The following is a 15,142-nucleotide window of genomic DNA, read 5'->3' as shown; positions in this document are numbered from 1 at the left end:
GAAGGAGCTCAGAGCAGCGGGACGTTTGTTACTGAGATGGGAGAAAACTGTGAACTGTCTGCACTCCCTGGAATCTGACAGCACAGGAGGCTGGTTCTGGGATTTTTCTTTTCAGAAACAGCACAGTGATGGAAAAAAGGACAGTCACTCTCTCACAAACACACACGCCTGCGCTCAGAGATCAGAAACAGAATCCAGCAGCAGCTCTGTCTCCAAGCTGTGAAACCTGTTTGTTCCCTCATTCAGTTTTTAACTGGAGGATAGACCAAGCAGGGGAGGCAACACAGTGGTGTGTACAGTCAGAAGGGAGTTGCCCTGGGAGTCCTCACCATTAACTATGGAACCCATGAAGCCTCATGACAGCAGGTCAAACATGGGGAAGGAAACCTCCTGCTGATTGCCACAGAGCACCACCCTCCCCTCCAACCTCAACTGAGCAGTCAGTCCTCCTCCATGTTGAACAACACTTGGAGGAAGCACTGAAGGTGGAAATGATGCAGGATATACCCTGAGTAAGGGACTTCAAAGTCCACCATCAAGAGCTGCTCAGAAGCATCACTACTGAGCAAGCTGGTCAAGTTCCACCTAATTCAGCTGCTAGACTGGACTTGGGGCAGGTGGTGAGGGAACCAACAAGAGGGAAAAACATACTCACTATCACCCTCACCAATCTGCCTGCTGGTGGTGCATCTGTCCATGACAGTATCAGTAAGGGTGACCACTGCACAGTCCGTGTGGTGACAAAATCCCATCTTCACATTGAGATTACCTTGCATTTTGTTGGGCAAGAGATACGGAATCTCAGGAAGAACATTTTTTTGCAGCAATTGGTAATGACTTGGAAATTAGTGCCCATTCAGGTGAGGCAGGTGAAGACACTCAGTGATTGCAATGGCAGATTGGATGGGCTCTTGATGGAAATAAACCTGCAAGGCTCTGGGGGTCGAGTAGGGGAGGGGGTGGGACTGGCTGGATTGCTCCATGAAATTACAGCATTTGCACACTTAGTCTCACCTTTACGCAAAGACTGGGAGAAACAGACAAACCAATTCACAGAAGTGTTTTCTCAAGCAAACCACTCTTGAACCAACTCAGAGAACACGCCAGACTAGATTAACGAGAATAAATTCACAAATCAATGGCAAGGGAACAGTGAACCAAAAGTGATGGAACTGAACAGTATATTTAATAGCACAAACAACGAGAGGGGAGGGATGAAGGGCAAGAGGGCAGGAGACCAGAGACAGAAGGTGGAAGGGGGAGGGAGGGAATGTGAGTCTACAGCAGGACACAGAGTGAGGGAGGAGGGAGGCTATGGAGACAATTGGCTGTCTGTGAGGTCAGATTCTGGAACAACTGTAGTTGTAAGACAGGGAAGGGACCACTCCATATCAGACAAGTTGGGGTTTATGGAATGTGGCTTCAGAAAGCTGGGAGAGGACATTGAAATCATAGAGTCAGGAGGTGGGACGAGCAGGAATTGGGGTTTCTGTGGTCAAGAGGCTGAGGTAGTGCAGAGACAAACAATGTTGTTCAGATTGAAATAAGAGACCCACGTGATGGACAGGATGTGGGGTTTGCAGCTCAGGTACAGGACAGTCCAGTGGGAAGGAGGCCCATGTTTACTGTTTATTGGTCCGATGGGAAGGTGCCCCATGTTTACATCATCATAGAGTCATAGAGGTTTGCAGCGTGGCAGCAGGCCCTTCAGCTCTCCTCATCCATGCCGACCAAGTTTCCAAAACTGAACTAGTCCCATTTGCCTGTGTTTGGCCCAATCCTCTCTAAGTCCTTCCTATCCATGTTCCTGTAAAAATGTCCTTGAAATGGAGTAATTGTACTCCCCTCTCCCACTTCCTCTGGCAGCTCATTGCACATACACACCAACCTCTGTGTGAAAAGGTTGTCTCTCAGGCCCCTTCTAATTCTTTCCCCTCTCAACTTAAACCTATTCCTTCTCGTATTGGACTCTCCTACCCTGGGGAAAAAAAAACTTTGGCTATTCACCTTAACTATGGCCCTAATGATTCTATAAACCTCTCTAAGGTCACCCCTCAATCTCCTGCATTCACTGGAAAAATCTCTCGGCCTAGCCATCCTCGCCGTGTAATTCAAACTCACCAACCTTGGTAACATCCCTGTTAATCTTTCTTTTACCCAAACCAGTGTAATAACCTCCTTCCTATAGCAGGGTGAGCAGAAATGCACGCAGTGTCCAAATGTGGCCTTCCCAATGCCTTGTACAGCTGTAACATGATGTCCCAGCTCCTGTACTCCCTGCTTTGACCAGTGAAGGTGAGCGTGCCAAATACCCTCTTCACCACCCTGTCTACCTGTGACACCACTTTCAAGAAACTATGTACCTGTACCCCTCAGTCTCTCTGTTCAATAACACTCCCCATGGCTCTACCATTAATTGTGTAATTCCTGCCCTGGTTGGTCTTACCAAAATGCAACTCCTTGCATTTATCGAAATTAAGCTCCATCTGGATTTGTTGACCCACTGGCCCATTTGATGAAGATGACATTGCATTCTGAGATAACCTTCTTCCCTGTCCACGATGCCAACAATTTTAATGTCAGCCACAAACTTACTGACTATTCTTGCTATTTTCTCATCCAAATTGTTCATATAAATGATGAACAACAGTGGATCCAGGATTGATTCATGTGGCAGACAGCTGGTCACTGGCCTCCTGTCTGAAGAACAACCCTCTCTCACCAGCCTCTGCCTCCTACCATCAGGCCCATTTTATATCCAATTGGTTAGCTCTCCCTGGATCCTCTGTGATATAATCTTACTAAGCAGTCTACAATGGGGAACCTTGTCTCAGGCCTTGCTAAAGTCCATGTCAACGATGTGTACTGATCTATCTTAATCTATCTATTTCTTCAAAAACTCAACTATCTACTTGTCTCCATTAGAAGGACAAGTGAATAGGAGGCCCACATTTACTGGTCTTCTTGGAGTATCCAGTCAGAAGGAGGTCCATGTTTACCTGTCTCCTTTGGAGAGTCCATTAGGAAGGAGGCCAACATTTACTGGTCTTTATTGGAGGCTCAAGCAGGAACGATGCCCATGTTTACTGGTCTCTATTGGGAGCTTCAGTGGGAAGGAGGCCCATGTCTCTCCATGGGGCACTCTCGTGAACTGACGTCCATGTTTACTGGACTCTGTTGGAGAGTCCAGTGCATCGTGGACACCATGGTGGGTGTGGGGTTCAGTTCCTTTCTGTTGTAACTGTGTGATGGTCCAACCCTCATTCCAGTAAAACACCCTGACTCAGAGACTGATCATTGAAGGGGAAGGACAGGGGAAGGGATTGGAACATGTTGTGAATGGACAGGATGGTCAGTCGGTCAGAGTCTGTCCTGTCCCTCCAGCTCACACTGATGGCCTGAGGATCTCCTCTCTCTGCTGGGCCTTCATGGAATGAGGTTTGTGTCCAAACCAGTCCCCAGTGAGAATAGGCCAACAGCACAAAACTGCCCTTCATTTATCAAGAATCTGTCCATCTTCCTGAGAGATACCAAAACCTGGTCAATGTGGAAATGGGCCTTTACTCCAGGAGAAGACATGCCTCTGGGGTCAAGGGTTAACATCCATTTGTGGGGCAGAGCAGAGGGAGATTTATCCTGAATTCAACTGTCACCACCTGGGACACTGTGAGAAAGAGAGAGAAGCGAGACAAAGAGAGAGAAATAGAGGTCGATTGGGATGTGGAGATGAAGGGAGAGACAGAGGGAAAAATAGAGAGGGGTAGATAACATTTGGAGGCTTTCAATTGAAGTGAGAGATGGAGCGAGTGACGGAGACAGTGAGAGATGGAGAAAGATTATGAGACGGAGTGAGGAAGCGTGAGTGAGTTGGAGAGAGTGGCTATAAGACAGAGTAAGAGAGAAAGAATATGAGAGAGATTAACAGTGGGAGAGAGAGATAGATGTAGAGAGATCAAAGTAGCAGATGTGAGATAGAAAGGGGAAAAGAGAGAGAGAGAGAGAGAGGTCCTGGTCACCACATTCTGGGAAGGATGTGATTGTACTTGAGAGGGGGCAGAGGAGATTTCCCAGGATGCTGCCTGGGATGGAGGGTCAGCTATGAGGAAAGATTGGAAAGGTTGGGATTGTTTTCCTTGGAGCATTGAAGGTTGAGAGGGACCTGATAGAGAGGTATAAGATAATTGTTGGCAGTGATATGTTGCACAGGAAGACACTTTATACACGAGTAAAGGACTCAATAACCAGGGACAGAGATTGAAGGTAACACAGACATGGACACATAGAAACTCGGAGCTGGAGCAGGCCATTCGGCCCTTTGAGTCTTGTGTGTCATTCAGTATGATCATGGCTGACCCTCTCTCTCAATGCAATGTTCCTGCTTTCTCCCCATTTCCTTCATGCCGTTAAAATGCAAAACAACTATCTCTCTTTTTTTCTAGAATATATTCAGTTCCTTATCCTCCTCAGCCGTTTGTTGTAGAGAATTCATCAGGTTGACCATCCTCTGAGTGAAGAAATGTTTCCTCATCTCAGTCCTAAATGGTCTACCCCGAATCTCTCTGAGACTGCGTCCCCTGGTTCCAGACTCCCCAACCAGGGGAAACCTCCTCCCTGCCCGGGCCTGTTAGAATTTTATATGTTTCAATCAGATCCCATCTCATCCTTCTAAACTCGAGTGAATTCAGGCCCAGTCGAGTTGCAGAGTGAGAGGAGAATTGAGGAGAAATGTTTTCACCCAGAGGGTGGTGGGAGTCTGGAACTCACTGCCTGAAAGGCTGGTTGACTCACAAACTCTTGTGACATTGGAGCAGTGTTTAGATATTCCCTTGTGTTGCTGTAGCCTCCAGGGTAATGGGCCAAGAGCTGGAGGATGGGATTAGTGTCATCAGATCGCTGTTTAACAGCACAGATACAATGGGCCAAATGGCCTCATTCAGTGCTGTTCACATCAATCACTCTCTGAGACAAAGAGAGAGAGAGAGAGAAGAGGAAGTGTGAGGAGCTGACGTGGCTCTCTCTGCCTGATGCCATTTACATACTGAGGAACACCCAGTCAGACTCTCACAGGCCACAGCTTTATAAAGCAGAGCCCAGTGAAGGGAGAGTTTATCAGGAACCAGGCACAGGGACAGGAGCACACACCATGATTTCACACATCCAGCTGATCTGGCCCCTGGCATTCTGTGTCGCAGGTACAAATCTATCTCCTTCCACCTTGAATCTTTAGCTGCTCTCCATTTCAATCCAATTCCACTGACTTGTGATTGAAGGGAAAATGCTGAAACCAGAGGAATGCTCAGTGTCTCCAACAATCTCTCATTTGACAGGCTCTTTCTGTGACAGTTCTGACTTCACTGTGTTTCTCTCTGACCCCTCAGGTATCAGTGGGGACATCACCATGACCCAGTCTCCCCCGGTGCTGTCAGTAGGACTGGGCCAGACCGCAACCATCACCTGTACGGCCAGTCAAAGCATTAGCAGCTACCTTGCTTGGTACCAGCAGCGAGAAGGTCAGAAACCCTCTCTCCTGATCTATGATGCAACAATTCGATTCACAGGAGTCTCCAATCGATTCACCGGCAGTGGATCAGGGACCAGTTTCACCCTGAAAATCAGCAACGTTCAGAATGAGGATGTCGCTGACTATTACTGTATGCAGCATAGCAGCTCCCCCTACACAGTGATACAGAGCCATACAAAATCACCTCCTGAACTGACACATCCACAGTTATATAAAATGCATAATAATGGACACACAGTCCCACCGCCTGAACTGACAGTATCCCACAGTTAGATACAAATGAAACTGAACAAATTACCCCATGCTGGGATGGTCACTGTCTGCTACACACTCCAGTCCCTGCGGTGTCTCAACGCTCACTGAAGGCCTCAAGTTTCCCTCTTCCACTCCATGGCCACATGGGAAGAACAGCTGCAAGATTTAACAATGAAAAATAAAGTTCACAACCCAGAGGCAGAGACAGAAAGACACAAAAAGAGGGTGGGAGTGATCAACAGACTGTGAGATAGGGAGAGGGTGAGAATGACAGAGGGAAGCAGAGAGCTGAGGTTTTTGTACAGCCTCTGCACTGGGTGCTCTCACTGTGGCTTACGTTTGGTAAAGGAACCAAGCTCAGACTGAGTAAGTAAACCTCAATCCTCCATTAATAACCCTTTCAATACTGAAACTTTCTAAAACACAAATGCTGAATTGTTGCAGGTGTTAGTGCGGAGCTGCAGTGAATGAAATGGTTGATTGAGGAGCACTGTGTCTAACAGGGTGTCCAGCTGTACCTCTTTAGTTCCATTGCCCCCTTTAAGCAGCAAGATATAAGTCAGTTAGTTTTACTCACCATGTGGAGGAGCTCTGTCCATTTGCATCCTGTGGTCCCATTCCTGCAGCATGGAGTGAAATCAGTGAGTAGCCTCCTGCCAGTCTCAGTGTGATGGACACGGGCAGAGTTTGATGTGAGCTCTGGCTCCCTGTCCCAGTCTCTGATCTCACTGACCTCAGCAGCAGCAGCAGCAGCAGCAGCAGCAGCACAGTGAGACACCGAGCTCCCACCTCCCCCAGCTTTAACTCTGCTCAATCACACAATCACAGAGTTGTTACAGTGCACACGGAGGCCATTCTGTCCATCCTGTCTGTACTGGCTCTCTGAATGGGCAATTCACTGAGTGTCATTCTCCTGCCTTCTCCCTGTCACCCTGCACATTGTTCCTTTTCAAATAACAGTCTCATTCCCTTCGGAATGTTTCAATTGAAGCTGCCTCCACCACACTCTCAGGCAGTGCAGTCCACACCTTAACCACTCACTGGCTGAAAATGTTTTCCCTCATCTCACTTTTGTTTCTTTTACCAATTATTTTCAATCCATGGCCTCTCCCTCTCAGTTCTTTCTCAGGTGGGAACATTTTCTCCTGGTTTACTCTGTTCAGACCCCTCCTGATTTCTCAATCAAATCTCCTCTCTGCCTTCTCTTCTCTGAGGAAGACAGTCCCAACTTCTTCAGTCTATCTTCATAACTAACATCCCTCATCCTCGATGGGTCAGATAGCCCACTCCTGCTCCTATTTCTCATGTTCTTATTATCTTATCTTCCTATGTGAGAGACACACATCAGATTTCCACTTAACACTCTGTGGCTGTACCTTCCCAGTCTTATTCCCAACACTCCGTGCAGTCCCATCCTTACACAGTGACCCTGATTTAGAATTTATTACTCTCTCTCCCTCACTCTGAAACTGGGTAAGAAGTTCTATTCTTTATTCTGGTGCTATCTATCTCTCCCAGGATTCTGTGCACCTCTGTGTTCCTCTCTGGTATTACCTCTTGGCTCCCACAGCCCAGCCAAGATAGTTTAAACCCTCTTCAGCAGCACGAGTAAATCACCCCAAAGGAACTCAGTCCCAGGTCTGTTCAGGAGCAACCTGTCTGGTCTGTACATGTCCATCTCCCCCCAAAGCCAGTCCCAATGTTAACATAATCGAAAGCCCTTCCTCCTGGACTGTCTTTTCAGTTCCACAGTCACCTGTGCTATCCTCCTCTTTCTATTCTCACTTGCGTGGGGCACTGGGGGTAATCTTGGAGATTCCTACTTTTGAGCTCCTGCTGCTAATTCCCTCTGGAATTCCTAAATTCTGACTGCAAGACTACATCCCTCTGTCACTGGGACCGATGTGGACCATGACTGCTGACTGTTCCCCGTCTCCCCTCAGGGTGCTCTGCAGCTGCTCAGTGACAGCCTTGACCCTGGCACCAGGGAGACAACACACCATCCTGGATTCCCATCTGCAGCTACAGAAACACCTATCGATTGCCCTCACTCTTGAATCTCCTCTCACTATCGCTCTTCCAGTCTTCCTTGTGCCCCCCTGTACAGCTGAGCCCCCCGTGGTGCCAGGGACTTGGCTCTTGCTGCACTCCCCAGATGAACCATCATTCTGATCAGGATTCCAAACTGAATCCTGGTTGGAGAGTGGGATGCACTCACGGGATTCCTGTACTAGCTGCCTGATCCTTTTGGACTGTCTGCTGCTCCCCCCTTCCCTCTCTCCCTGCATACTCTGAAGCTGCAGAGTGACCACATCTAGAAATGTGCTCTCCACGGAGCTCTCAGCCTCACAGACTCTCCACACCGACACCAGCTGCTGCTCAAGCTCCAAAACCCAGAGTTCCAACTACAGTCACTGACCACACTTCCTGTGCTCATGGTGTTCCAGGAAGCAGGACAAGCAGTTCCCTCATGCAGCCTGATGCACACTCTCACCACTCCCTGATTATCTTTTGTCAAAGTACTTTTGAGAAACAGCGACAGCAGGGCTCACAATCCAGTCCTTTCAATGTCCATAGAATCATAGAATTCCTACAGTATGGAAACAGGCCATTTGGTCCAACAAGTCCATACTGACCCTCCGAACAGTAACCCACCCAGACCCATTCCCCTATCTTTTTAACCTACATTTACACCTGACTAATGTACCTAACCTACACTCTAGGCAATTTAGCATGGCCAATTCACCGAACCTGCACAGCTTTGGACTGTGGGAGGAAACCAGATCACCCGGAGGAAACCCACGCAGTCACAGGGAGAACGTGCAAACTCCACACAGACAGTCGCCCAAGGCTAGAATCAAACCTGGGTCCATAGCGCTGTGAGGCAGCAGGGCTAACCACGAAGTGACCGTACTTCCAGTTTTCCAGGAACCTCTACATAAACCCAAAATACTGAAGATATAGGAGCAGAATTGGGCCAGTCAGAATAGAGTCTGCTCTGCCATTTGATCTCGTGTGATGTGTTCCTCAACCCCATTCTCCTACATTCTCCTTTTAATGTTTGATCTCCTTACTGATCAAGAACGTATCTGTCTCTGTTTTAAATACTCTCAACATCGTGGCCTCCATAGACCTCTGTGACAATGAGTTCCGCAGATTCACCACCCTGTGGCTGAAGAAATGCCTCCTTATCTCAGTTCTGACGGATCATTCTTCACTCTGAGGCTGTGCCTTCGGGCCCTAGTTTCTTCTACTCGTGGAAACACCTTCTCCATGTTCTCCAGGCCTCTCAATATTCTATAGTTTCAATAAGATTCCCCCCTCATCTTTCTAAACGCAATTGTATACAGATTCAGAATCCTCAACCACTCTTTATATTCCCAGGATCATTCTTATTCTTTCTCACTTTTTCCTCTGGACCCTCTCCAATGACAGCACATCCTTCCTTAATAAGGAGCCCAAAATTCCAAATCTGGTCTGATTAGAGACTTATACAAACTCAGCAATACACCTCTGACGTTAAAGTTAATGCTAACATTGTAATTGCCTTTCAAACTGCCAATGGTGAACCTACACGTTAACCTTCAGAGAAACCTGAGCAAGGACTCCCAATTCTCTTTGTGCTTCAGATTTCTGAAATCTTTCCTCACTTAGAAAACAGTCTGTGCCTCTATTCTTCCCACTAAAGTATCTAGCCTCACAAGTTCCCGCATTGTACTCCACCTGCCACTGCTTTGCACATTCTCCTAGCCTGACCAAGTCCTTCTGCAATCTCCCCCACTTCCTCAACTCCACCTGTCCTTTCACCAATTTTTGTGTCATCTACAAACATATGAACAATATCTTCAGTTCCTTATCCAGATTGTTAATAGATAGCTGTGGTCCCAACACAGATCCCTGCGGATCGCCACAAAGCACCAACAGCCATCCAGAAAAGAATCCCTTTGTCCCTACTCTCACCTTTGTGCCGGTCAGCCAATCCTCTACCCACCGCAGTGCCTTGCTCCTGACAACATGGGCTCTGATTTGACTTAGCAGTCTCCTTTATTGTACCCTGTCAAAGGCCTTGTGGAAATCCAAATGGATCACATCCATTGGCTCTCCTTTGTCTGACTCACTTGTTACCTCCTCAAAGATTTCTAACAGATTTGTCAGGCATGCCTCCCTTTGATGAAGCTGTGCTGACTCAGCCCAATTTTACCAGGCTGCAATTTTACCAGGCTTAAGGGTGAGATTCCAAATACCTGCAATCTCACCCTTAAGTAGACCTCTAAAATCTTACCAATGACCAAGGTCAGGCTAACCAGCTTCTAATGTCCCATCTCTGCCTCCCTCCTTTCTTAAACAGGGATGTTACTTTCATTATTTTCCAGTCTTCTGGAACCACCCCTGACTCCAGTGATTTCTGAAAGATCACAGCCAATGGCCCTACAATTACCTTAGCTATCTCCATCAGAACTCTGGGGTGTAGTCCATCGGGTCTGAATGATTTATCCACCTTCAGACCTTTCAGCTGCCTCAACCCCTCCACCTTAGTGATGCCCTCTCCACTCACTTCTGCTCCCAACTCTCTTGAAGGTCAGGTGTCCTGGCTGATATTTTAGTATAATGGTTAGCCACAGGTGAGTCCCAGAAGATTGGAGGATAGCGAAGACTGTGCCATTGTTCAAAAAGGGCTGCAAAACAAAAGCCTGGGAATTATAAGCTTAACATTTGTGTTGGGTAAGTTGTTTGATAAGATACACATGCATTTGGAAAGAGTGGATTTGATTAGGAGTTGTCAGCATGACTTTGTGAGTGGGAGTATATGCCTCACAAATTTGTTAAGGTACTTTGATGAATTGACCAGGAAGGTTGATGAGGGCAGGATGGTAGACGTGGTCTATATGGATTTCAGTGAGGCCTTTGATAAGGTTCCACATGGTAGGCTGTTATGGAAGGTTAGATTGCATGGAATCCAAGGTGACCTGGCAAATTGGATACACGATTGGCTTGATGGTAGAAAGCACAGGGTAATAGGGGAAGAATCCTTATTGTACTGGAGGCCTGTGACTAGTGGAGTGCCTCAGGGGTCAGTGCTGGGCCCATGACTGTTTGTTATCTGTATCAATGTTTTGGATGAGAATGTACAAGGCATGATTAGTGAGTTTGCTGATGACACTCAAATAAGCAGCATCATGGACAGTTATCAGAAATTGCAGCAGGACCTTGCTCAGCTGGGGAAGTGGGCCGAGAAATGACAAATAGAATTTAATACACATAAATGTGAGGTCTTGTATTTTGGAAATTTAAAGCAAGGTAGGAGTTTCATGGTGAATGATAGGGCCTTAAGAAATATAGTGGAACAGAGGGACCTTAGAATTCAGGTAAGCAGCTCTCTGAAAATGGAGTCACAGTAAATAGAGCAGAGACGAGAGCTTTTTCTGCAGTGCCCTTCATCAGTCAGGGCATTGACTACAGATGTTGGGAAGTTATGTTGCAGTTATACAGGACATTGGTGAAGCCACACTTGGAATATTGTGTTCAGTTTTGGTCACCTTGTTACAGGAAGGATGTTATTAACCTGGAAAGAGTGCAGAAGAAATTTGCAAGGATGTTGCCAGGATTCAATGCTTTGGGTTAAAGGGAGAGTACATTTTTCTTTAGAGTGTAGAAGACTGAGGGAGGACCTCATAAGATCATGAGAGGCATGGATAATGTGAATTCACTCAGTCTTTTCCCCAGGGTTTGCGAATATGGACTAGAGCGCATCAGTTTAAGGTTAGGGGGGAAAGAATAAAAGGGAACCTGAGGGGCAACCTTTTTACACAGAGGGTTGTTCGCATATGGAATGAGCTGCCAGTGGAAGTGGTTGAGGTGGGTACATTAATAACATTTAAAAGGCATTTGGACAAATACAGCAAAGGAAAGGATTCAGAAGGATATGGGCCAAGTGCAGGATTAGGGTAAATGGACGTTTTGGTTGGCATGGACCAGTTTGGTCCAAATGGTCTGTCTCCATGCTATAGGACTCTATGACATTGTTATGGACCAGGCCAGACCCTTCGAAACATTTTGAGAATGCAGCCCAGACCTTACCTTTTCGAATTGTGTTAAGCAAATGTAACCTGGATAGTCCAGGGTTGATACAACTGGCCAAACCACTCAGCTTGAAGGAAAAGAGAATTTATTTACACACAATCAAAAGAAAACAGACTTTAGAATAACTTAACTATTTGAAAACCCAACTGACGAGAAAATGTAACTTGACAAAGAGCTGTTCCAATTTGCTGCAACAGCCTCAGCAAAAAGGGAAATATAAACACAGGGGTTCTTACAGGAGAGGAATTTCAGACAGTGAGTCCACTGGAAAATGTTGAATTGGGGAACCTTTCTCACCAGCAGCTTTCTTTATCCAGGAGCTTCCAACCGACTGTTTGTCAAAAACAGCAAACTGGAAGAACTGGCCACTCTCCTTTTATTGGACAAGTGTTTAATATAAAACCTAAAAGCCTTTTCCCTGACTGCTGCCTTAGGCAGTATCTGTTAGCCATGAGCAAAGTCCCTAACCCAGACAAATTGGAACCTCTGCCTTTACAACCCCTCTTGAAAGAAAATCAAAGGACAACTCAACCTTGTGAAATGAGCAGCATTGTCACACCACTGTGAAAGCTGATTTAAAACACTGATGCAGTTCTTCCACCATTTCTTTGTTCCCCATTACTACTTCTGCCTTTTCCAGTGGTACAATTTCTATTATTGACTCCCTCTTGCCTTTCATATATCTAAAGAAAACCTCTTGCAATATTCTTTTATGTTACTAGCTCAAATACCCTTACATGTTATTTACACACCCACCCTTACTTTTTTTTAGTTACTCTCTGCTGTTTTTAAAGGCTTCCCAATCCTCTGGCTTCCCAATAATCTCCACCACATTGCATGTTTTTTCTTTTGCTTTTATGCTGACCCTGACTTCCCTCATCAGCCATGGTTGCCTTGGCCTCCACTCAGTATCTTTCTTCTTCCTTGGGTTGGATTCCTGCTCTGCCTCCCAAATTACCCCCAGAAACTCCTGCCATCACTGCTTCATTCTCTCTTATGCTCAGCTTCCCTTCTTATCAACTCTGGCCAGCTCCTCCCTCATGTCTTTGTAGTTACCTTAAGTTAATTGCATTACCGGTACAACTGACTCCAGATTCTCTGTCACAAACTGCAGGGTGTATTCTGTCATATTACGGTCAATGCCCGCAAGGGATTCCTTCACCCTAAGTTCCTAATCAGGTCTGCTTCATTAGACATCACCCAATCCAGAATTGCCTGTTCCATTGTGAACTCTACCACAAGCTGCTCCAAAAACCATCTCGTAGACATTCCATTAATTCCTTCCCTTGACATCCCCAAACAACTTAATTTTCCAGTCTACCTGCATATTGAAGTCCCTAATGACTATTGTAACAGGGCCTTTATTACATCCTTCTCTATCTCCTGATTTATTTTCTTCCTCATATCCTGACGACTGCTGGGGGGTCCTGTGCAAAGTTCTCATCATGCTCCTTCTCCCTTGCGACTCCTCAACTCCACCCACACAGATTGAATACATTCCAACTCTAAATCCCTTCTTGTGATTGATCTTATTTCATTTCTTACCAAGAAGGTAACCCCACCCCACCTGCCCATCAGCATGTCCTGTCAATCGGATGTGCATCCTTGAGTATTTCATTCCCAGCCCTCAACCCCTTACAGTCACATCACTGTGATACTCAAAACATCATACCTGCCAATTCCAATCTGCGCTACAAGCTCATTTACCTCATTTCGGATACTCCCTGCATTCAGGTACAACACCCTCAGTCCTGCATTGACTGCCCTCCTTTTCATAGTTGTACCCTTATGCACTATGCCTAAAATTAATTTTCTGACCCTTTCCATAATCTATGTCCTATTCATTATTCTGGGAACTTTATTAACCTCTCCTGAGCCCTGCGTCACTTTAATGATTTTAAAGTCCTTGGGAACCTCAATTTGTGGCATCACTCTGTCTACCTTATTCCGAATGCTTCATGCGTTATCATACAAAGACTTTAAGTTATTTCTACTGTCAAGTTCCCCTGCACTTCTGTATTGCCTTGTTACAATATGACATTCACAAATTCTGATCCATCCTTTGATTTTCTGGTAACAATCAAACCCATCACTAACCACGAATCCCACCTTCTCCTGTGCCTTTCATTTTCTCACGTCCTGTGCAAGCGAACCCATTTGCTTTCTCTTTGGGTTGACTTCAGGTCAATATTCATCCCTGAAACATCACTGAACATGCTTCATAATCTCATTTACGATTGCGCGATATTGCTATGTACAAATTATGTTTTCTGCATTAAACAGTGACCAGTGTTCAGACAAGTCCCTCACTCTCTGTAATTGCTTTGGGAGAGCCTGACATACAAGTCTCTCTTTTGATGTACTGGGAGCCTTTCAGATATCAGAGATGCGATTCCATGGCCCTATTAGACAGACAGCGGGACTGTTTCCCCTGGTGTCCTGGTCAATATTGATTCCCTAATTAGCATCACTAAAAACCTGATCCTCGAATCATTGTCACCCAGCTCTCTGGGATCTTGCTGAGCACAGTCTGGTGGAAAGAGCCAATGCGACATCCTTAGGTGGAGGCAGGTGCAACATAAATGCAAGTCTTTCTTTGAGGTTGGAATCTCCTGAACCTGACCCTTGCCCATCGGATGCACGCTTCCATCTTCCAGGGAACATGGGATCATTAAGAGCAATGACACTGTCTGATCCCAAGACACTGAGACTCTTTGCAGCCTCACCCTTGACTTTACCACAGTGCTGAGCTGGAAGATTTGAAACAAAATCTAGAACCTTCTACATGGACACCCAACGTGACTCCTTCCTGAAGTGTGCTGATCCAACTCTGCTCCAGTGTTCTTACATAAAGTTCTCCCGAGCTGTGGGTGATCGGAGGTTTGTTAAAGAGGTGTCGAGCTCCACCCCACATACCAGCTCTTGCTCCATAGCTCTGGAGGCTTTGGTGTTCCAAGTAAATATCCAAGTGTTTTTTCAATGTGATGAGGGTTTCTGCCACACTCACCCTTTCAGCTAGTGAGGTCCTGATCCCACCAGCCACTGGGTGAAAACAATTACTCCTCAACTCCCCTCTAACCCTGCCCCCAATTCATTTCGATCTCTCCCCATGGTTATTGCCCTCTGTGCTGATGGAAATCAGTCCTTCTTACCCACTCGATCCAGACCCTCATCATTTTACACACTTCGATCAAATCTCCCCTCAGCCTCCTGTGTTCCAAAGAAACCAGTCCCAGCCAAACCAATCATTCCTCAAAGCTAATACTCCTCATTCCTGACAAAATC

At 46.2% G+C, this 15,142-nt stretch overlaps 1 protein-coding gene across 1 annotated transcript in view; it reads left to right on the top strand.

Annotated features, from left to right (window-relative positions):
- Window positions 1–15,142, top strand: part of LOC148149303 (immunoglobulin kappa light chain-like) — a 42,249-nt gene that overhangs the window by 25,782 nt on the left and 1,325 nt on the right. Inside the window, exons 2-3 of the mRNA XM_087990245.1 lie at window positions 5,379–5,675; window positions 6,110–6,142. Coding sequence (XP_087846371.1) covers window positions 5,379–5,675; window positions 6,110–6,142 — 330 coding nt within the window. The remainder of the gene's footprint in view (window positions 1–5,378; window positions 5,676–6,109; window positions 6,143–15,142) is intronic.

Source organism: Chiloscyllium plagiosum, unplaced genomic scaffold (genome assembly GCF_037043375.1).
Source record: "Chiloscyllium plagiosum isolate Xiang-an unplaced genomic scaffold, Cpla_swu_hap1 HiC_scaffold_9, whole genome shotgun sequence".
Taxonomy (NCBI): Eukaryota; Metazoa; Chordata; class Chondrichthyes; order Orectolobiformes; family Hemiscylliidae; genus Chiloscyllium; species Chiloscyllium plagiosum.
The sequence above is the reverse complement of the archived record's forward strand: the minus strand, read 5'-3'. Positions and strand labels throughout refer to the sequence as shown.